The sequence below is a fragment of the Triticum dicoccoides genome, chromosome 4A (genome assembly GCF_002162155.2).
Source record: "Triticum dicoccoides isolate Atlit2015 ecotype Zavitan chromosome 4A, WEW_v2.0, whole genome shotgun sequence".
NCBI lineage: Eukaryota > Viridiplantae > Streptophyta > Magnoliopsida > Poales > Poaceae > Triticum > Triticum dicoccoides.
The window spans coordinates 31,671,512-31,679,625 of NC_041386.1; the positions used below are offsets into that span (position 1 = coordinate 31,671,512).

The following is an 8,114-nucleotide window of genomic DNA, read 5'->3' on the forward strand; positions in this document are numbered from 1 at the left end:
GGGTCAAGAGTACCATCCCCTCCGCGGACCACTTAGTCCTAGAACTGCCGCCCTGCCGGCGTCACCGCCGACGCTTTGCCAGTTTACCCCCAACCCCTCCGCCCCTCACCATCACATCACAGGCGTGTCGTCGCGGCCGCCGTTCGCCTTCTACATCGTCGCGGCCCCGCTGCCTCAACCCGGCCCGCGCTTTCGGCCCTTGGTTTCCCAAGTAGGACCATTTTTGTCGCCCACAGAATGTGTGTGACCCGTAGTTCAACCACCCACCGACCTTTTTTTTTAAAACTCCATCCACTGACCCTGATTATGAGTAGTAACATTTACAAGCATTGGTCCTTTTTCTAAATTTCCTGTTATCTTCTCTGCTTGGATATTTTGGACAGCAGGTATATTTGTGGGGTTGATTGTAGCTGATAGGGATACACAATTTTCTCGTTGTGTTCTCTTGCTCCATTTGGGTTAGAACCATAATTATGCGGAGACAATTTGGACATTGGATTCGATTCACAGTTGCTTCTGTCAGTGCTCACATCACAGCAGCTGCTGACACTGTTAGTTGCACAAACCCAGAACGACGCAGCAAACGATCTGGACTAGTTTCAGTCTTTGCACATCTTCCAGCTCATATCTCTTGGTTCCCATCCTTTTGCTTGCTCAAACACCTCCGTTGCCACTCATTGTAGTGCCATGGGCCCCTGATGAACTCACTCTCAGTCGTCGTTCTTTTGCAATAAAGCCCAAGTATCCAACCAATAGCTAATTTCATAAGTCAGGGCACAAGCATAACAAACCATGATTACATTCCTAAAACATGATGTATTCCTAGCCTTCCATATGGCCTAAATAACTGCTGCAAAACCAATTTGTATTAACCTTCTGATGGCCTTAGGAAATCGGGCAAGCCAACTTACTCAGCAGTACAGAAGCTGCTGTTTTCAGGGTCACATACAACGACTTGACCGAGTCCGTTTTGTGGTTTAGGGCTCATCGCTGAACAGCCCATCTGCACACATGACTTCTGGATTCTGCCATAACACCAAATTCTCTTACCAGCTCTCTTCTGAATCTTACACAAGCCCAAGTGTCTCCTAGTATGTGAGCAACCTTCACTGCTTGATTGGCCAAAGTTTTAGTATTAATGCGCAATCTTGTTGACCTCCCTTTGAAAAATGTGAATTTCCAGGTTTACTGCACACCTGTGTGTGATAACACCTCCCTACAGAGTTATTTCCTCTTAAGGAGCTGTTGCCATAAGCCACACCTGTGTGTGATAACACCCCCCTACAGAGTTATTTCCTTTTAAGGAGCTGTTGCCATAAGCCATTAATGTTTATCAATTTCCAAATCCATTTATCCATCAAGCAAATGTTCATCACACATGAGTGTCCTCATTTTTTTAGCAGAATTGAAAATCCATTTTTTAGCAGGCTTATTTGATTCCAGCATAGAGGAGGAGATTGATCCAGTCCTGGGTTTTCTAGCTTCGCTTGTTTCCAGCATAAGTATGCTTTCCAATTCTGCATGGCTATTTCTGTATTTTAACATCCCAAATTAAGATCCGTTTGAGTCGGGCGACTTAAGATCCAGCAGAGAGATTATTCCAGTCCTGGGTTTGCTAGCTTCGCTTACTTGTTTCCAGCATAGAGGAAGAGATTGACGGCGTTTCAATTTATTCATCCGGCTCTCTAAAATGATTTTTAGTTATTTTCTTTATGATCTACATTTATATTTCTATTTAACTTATCGTATATTTGTCTTATGCAGTTGATGTCATCGTCGCACTGAACATTTATTGATAAATTAGTCAAAACTCACTGCTGTTAATCTCTGGGAGGTGTACTGTCTCCTTGGATTCCGGCAAATAGATCACCTCCACAAGGTTGGAAGATATGTCAGCAAAGGCCTCTAACATGTCATACAGATATCCAGACAATTCTCAAATACCATACTACAGCAGTTCAATGCATGTGGGGGGAAATGGTACTTGCTATGTGCAACAAAATCATGAGGATCATCACTACGTGTCCTCTGATGGTGGCTCACAGAACAGCGATTCAAAGTCTCAGGTGATTCACCCACAGTACAGCACTCTAGAGTCTTCATCAGCCAATTGTGTTTATGCTGCCAATAGCTCTACATCTCCTCAGTGCATAAGTGGGAGCCACATTTCTCTGCATGATAGCCACTCAGATCACACATATGATTCTCCTGCAAGTGGCATCACCGAGGTTCCAGGTTTGGGGTTTACAACACTTCAGGAGCTAGCAGATGCACTGTTTGGATCTGATTCAGATGCAGTTAGTTCTGACAGATCCCTAGTAATTGGCGCCGCAATGCACCAAAGTAACTGGAGAGAGCTTCTGGGAATCAGCTCTGGGGACTTGAAGCAGGTAATTGTAGCATGTGGTAAGGCTGTTGATGAGAATAATTGTCATGAGGACTTGCTGATATCAGAGTTACAGAAGATGGTCTCCGTGTCTGGAGAACCAATCCAACGTCTGGGAGCATATATGTTGGAAGGCCTTGTTGCGAGGCGTTATTCTACTGGACATGCGTTGTATAAATCTCTGAAGTGCAAGGAACCTCAACCTACAAATTCAGAGCTCATGTCCTACATGCATCTTCTCTATGATATCTGTCCATTCTTCAGATTTGGTTACATGTCTGCCAATGGTGCTATAGCCGAGGCTGTTAAGGGTGAGAACTTTATTCACATCATTGATTTCCAAATTGCTCAAGGGAGCCAGTGGGTAACTATGATACAGGCCCTTGCTGCGAGGGTTAGCGGACCACCATACCTAAGAATTACTGGTATAGATGATTCAGATTCGGCTTATGCCCGAGGTGGTGGACTGGATATAGTTGGGCGTAGGTTATGCAACATTGCTCAGTCATGTTGTCTGCCCTTTGAGTTCAACGCCGTAAATGCAGCTAGTCATGAGGTTACACTTGAACATCTCGATATAAGAAAGGGAGAGGCTATTGCTGTCAACTTTGCATATCAGCTGCATCATACTCCTGATGAGAGTGTCTGCATAGAAAACCACCGGGATAGGATATTGAGAATGGTTAAGAGCCTTTCTCCTAGGGTGGTAACCCTTGTAGAGCAGGAGGCTAACACAAACACTGCCCCATTCTTCAGTAGATACATGGAGACCCTTGACTACTACACAGCCATGTTCGAGGCAATAGATGTTGCTTGCCCCAGGGATGACAAGGTGAGGATGAGCACTGAGCAGCACTGTGTTGCAAGAGATATTGTCAATTTAATTGCATGTGAAGGTGCAGAAAGAGTGGAGAGGCATGAACCATTTGGAAAGTGGCGGTCTAGGTTTGCAATGGCTGGCTTTAGACCATACCCCCTAAGTGCATTGGTGAACAATACTATCAGAACACTGTTAAATGATTACAACAGTTACTACAAGCTAGAGGAGAAAGATGGTGTCATTTATCTTGGATGGAAGAACAGAAAGCTGGTTGTATCTTCTGCATGGCAGTGAGATTCCTGAATATGGAAGAAGCTTGTTTAGGTATGTTGTTCGTAACCTTGTACCATATGGTACATTTGTATTATGGTCTATCCAATTACTTAAACCCCATGTTGTGTGGTTTTAGTTGGAGAACACACTCGTTTTTTACTGCCTGTGGCACGTATTCTTGGGTTTTACAACAACCATAGGTTTCAGAAAGCACAACTGTAATTAATTCCCAGCTGAGGTTAACAAGCAATGCAGGTGGAGTAAAATTTGAGGTTCTGTGCCAGAAGCCATAAAACTTTGGTGTTTTATGAAAATTTCTGAATTAATTTTTGATAGTTTGTACCTCCAAGCTTGTAATCCTGTCGGGTTTTTAGCCGACAGTACAGTCCTCTACATACACCTTGGATACAGTCCTCTGGTGTTTGGTAATTCTTTGTGTTGAAGATGGCACCTGGAAGAGTAACCGACTGTGATTGTTGTAGATTTGTGCGATCTCCTTCCCTTGGTTCAACCTGAAATTGAAGATGCTCTTAGGTAGTATTAGTACCTCCAAGGCTTCAACCTGAAATTGAAGATGCTCTTAGGTAGTATTAGTACCTCCAAGGCTCCAACCTGAAATACATGTCATCTTAGAAGGCCAGCTCTGGCTTACAATCTTCAATTTGTTTCTTGTAAGCAACATTTTTAATCAAAAACACCTATTGGTTTCTTGCTGTTAGTGGTATTATAGAGACGGATATACTAATTCACATGGTTCAATATATGTCAATACATGAGGCACATATTCTGTTCTTAGCCTATGTTCATGGATCTGAAACAATTAAGTAAACTTGACACGAATTGTGAATTTGTGCATGCTTTGCTGTGTTGCCGTATGATTAAATCAATGATTCAGTCTTGGTAAAAGTTAAGTTTATTTATAATAACCTTCTCACATACCTGTGTCATGCATTCAACATCTGGTGCTTACAGTTTTGTTGCCTGCAGGTTCTTTCATGGCTTTGTCTTCGGCACATAGATCCAAGGGTGGAACCTAATCAGCGAATGTGAGTTCCATAATCCAAAGGACTGTGGCTGCTTGCTTCTTGGCGCCCAGCTGTCAACCCTCCGCTGCGCACACCATTCAGATTTGATGGGTATAACTGAAATACTCGTCGTGGCATCCTGTTGTAATACAGGCACAAACCGTGCTGCTGCTACCGTCTACTGACCATCTGTAGCTGCTGAACCACGTCCTGAATCTTAAAGGGGATCTTTATGTTCCTTGGTAGTTTCATTTTTCTCTCTCTCATCTTTATGCGATACCTGGAGCTTATGCTAGGCCATGGTAGCCGGCACACAGTTGTCTGGTAGATTGTGTATGTTCCACAAAAAAAGTAGATTGTGTATGTACCATTGTTGGATGATTTATTGTATGTATATGTTACACGAACTGAACTTCTGGTAATATATTTCTGGTTTGTTTGTCGCAACGCTTCACATTTCTTTAAACATCTGTTTCTATTTTTTGCTGTGCCGTGCCAGCAGATTATAGATAGATGGATTTTTGCACACTAGACACTAGTTCTGATGAAAGGCCCCTGGGTCGTGTGGAATGCACCGAAGTGAAGAGGTGTCACTGGGTTATGGGAACGGGAGTCACTTCATTGTCCCTTGCAAAAAAAGGCCTCTCCATTGTTTTCCATCTTCTCATATGTGCAATCGACAAAGTGACTCACGTTCCCATAATTGTAGTAAGTCCTAACTCTTTTGACCCTTTTTTTTTGCAAAAGGGATCATATCTATTATAAAGATTCATCGCAAGTACAAAGCGCCTTAAACATAATAAAAATTACATGACCACTGAACGATCATTGTTGTTGTCAGAATGAGCCGTCGACGCATCGTTGTCGCCGCTCCCATATCAGAGCCAGCCTGACCTTATCGATGACAGCCGGGAAGTCTTCGTGCACGTGTCCCTAAGGACCAGCGCATTGGAGTGGCAGTCGTCGTTGTTGAATCTATGAATCGATTTGAAGAACCTGACACCAAATATCGCCGACGCGTACGCATGGCGAGAAACCCTAACCTTGCAGCCCCAAGGAGCTGGCAGGAATCTACGCCATAGCTCCGTCTAATTCGTCCCAACGGACGAACTTTAGGAGGATCGGAGGCTAGAAGACTAACTCGAAGAAGGAGCTTCGCCATCCGTCCAAATGTCGCCCCTGCGAGAACTAAAACCCTACCTATCTACTAGTGGGAGTCGAGACACTAGGATTCTCCTCCCGGCCGCCGGAGCGACAGGCAGAGAGGACGTGAATTCACTGGCTCGCCGGCGGAGATCGAGGGGAGGAAGGCTTTCCCAAGTCGCCTTGGAGAGAGGAAAGAAAAGCCAAATTTCTACAAGAGTTAACTCATTGACCTTTTGACTGGAAACCACTTGAGTTGTCCTTTGAGTTGTTCTACTTGAAGTTCCTCTTGTTGCCCCCAAAAGCTCTTGAAGCTAGAGCAAGTGTGCTCATTGAAAGCATATTTGGTGTCTTCAGAACAACACTCACCTTCTTCTTTTTCTTCTCTAGTCTCTTGAGCATGGACCACTTTGGCCTTCAATGCAAGATTGGACTTCTTGACCCCACGAGCAAGAGCAGTGTTGGCGGTCTTGCTCAAGATTCCCATGGAGGCGAACTCATCCAACGCATCACTGGATGATATGGAATGAAAGTACAGTCTTTGGTGAATCACATAAGAAGTGCTCTTGTCAAAAGACATGATCACCTTAAGAAACTTGTGCTTGATCCAATTGTCATCCGAGTCCTTACTACCATGGTCACTGAATGAAATTGCAAAGGACATCAATCGACGGTAGAGTTCTTCAGGGGTCTCGTCTTCATGCATGGCAAATTCATTGGCTTCATCTTGTACAAAGTCAAACTTGGAACGTTGAATGCTTGAGCTGCCCTTGAACAAAGTGTTGAGATGATCCCAAGCCTCCTTAGCGGTGAGAAAGGAAAGGATGCAAGGAAGGTGCTCGGTAGACAATGACTTTTGAATGTCAAAGTGTCATGGGTAATTTGGTCTTTCATGCCTCACTTGACACCATTAGGTGAAAAATGGATGGAAGTTTCACATTAGAGTCCAAAATTTTGCATTGTATACCACAAACCCTTGAACTCACCTATTATTCCAAACTGAGCATTTTTTCATTTGCCTGAACAAGGACATGAGCTCTTGCATTCAATATAAGTAGAAGCGAGTTGTCTACTTATCGCAAAAAAAAAATGGAGATAATTGCTTGGTTATTTTGAAAGAAAAAGGGGCGAATACATTTAAACACAAAGAGAATACACGCAAGAGGTCCGAGAAAATTTATGCTAGGCGGAAAGCAAAATCAAGGCACATTTAATTATAGTTTATAAATAGCATGGTGAAACAAATTAAATAAAATTATGGAGCCAGGCAAATCTGCATAAGCATCTGAACTCCCACTAAAGTAGAATGAAAGAAAACATTATCTTACGATCTATCTATGTATAGATAACTACTAGAACGATGTGTTAACCTGAATTAGGCATCAACTTAGCTGCTCTTGTAATGACGAAGATACATGCATGTCTCCTACGTTGCGAAAAACTAAGGACACCATGATGTGGACTCGAGCAATACTAAAAATGTATGCAACATCTCTTAATTGGCCCAGCAGGACTAGACAGTACTCCATCCGTCCCATAATATATGACGTTTTTTTAACACTAGTGTAGTGTAAGGATTTTACATTATGGGACAGAGGGAGTGCAAAATAGCTTGAAAAATGGTATTATATTGTGGGACGGAGAGAGTACGTGCCATTTTTTTCCTCTTTGGAAATTAGGAAGCTTCAGTAAATTAGTGTAAATAACCCCGCAAAACGGAACCAGTATAAATAAGAAGGGGTTATGAAGCTCTCCATGTAGAGAAGCTTAATGTCCTCTGCTTTGATACATGATGAAATGAATTACCGAAACTAATCTGATTGCCCATGCATTTAATGTGCCAATATCTCACAGTATAACACAATAATTACACGATCAGATCTTAACCAACTTCAGTTAATACGACGCCCCTGGTGCCGTGCCAGCTGGCGCCTCCCCTCCCTTCCCACCCCGCATAACTCGGACGGGTGTCCTCCTCCTCCCACCTCTCTCTGGTCTCACCCTCAAGTCAACCCGGCCGCGCGCCGCCTCTCTTCCTCCGCTATATAAACCCGCAGCAGCGCAAGGCTCTCGCCCAATCCCCATTTCGCATTTCCCCAAATCCCAGCAACCCGAAACCCCAGAGCAACCGCAGCCGAAGCTTGCAAGCCATGGAACCGGGCGGGCCGCCCCGCCCCGCGCCCTCCTACGCCGGCGGCCCCGCTGGCTACCGCGCGGAGGCCTCCTCGTCGTCGTCCCCGGCCCCGCGGCCGCCGCCCCCGCAGCAGCAGCAGCACCAGGGGCACGCGATTCAGGCCGTGGGGATGCCGCAGCCGAGCACGCCTTGGGATCTTCGTGCGGGCGCGCCTCCCTTCTTTGGGTCGCAGCAGCACCCCGGAGACATCTACTACTCGCTCGGCCCGCCGATGCCGATGCACCCATTGGCGTGGGCGCCGAGCTACCTGGACGCCATGGGTCCGCACAACTG

At 44.9% G+C, this 8,114-nt stretch overlaps 1 protein-coding gene across 1 annotated transcript in view; it reads left to right on the top strand.

Moving 5' to 3' along the window:
- LOC119284761 (scarecrow-like protein 21) overlaps window positions 1-4,951 on the top strand; it is a 5,491-nt gene extending 540 nt beyond the window's left edge. The window contains exons 2-3 of the mRNA XM_037563925.1: window positions 1,765-3,530; window positions 4,467-4,951. Coding sequence (XP_037419822.1) covers window positions 1,890-3,500 — 1,611 coding nt within the window. The 5' untranslated portion in view covers window positions 1,765-1,889 and the 3' untranslated portion in view covers window positions 3,501-3,530; window positions 4,467-4,951. The remainder of the gene's footprint in view (window positions 1-1,764; window positions 3,531-4,466) is intronic.
- The last annotated feature ends 3,163 nt before the right edge of the window (window positions 4,952-8,114 follow it).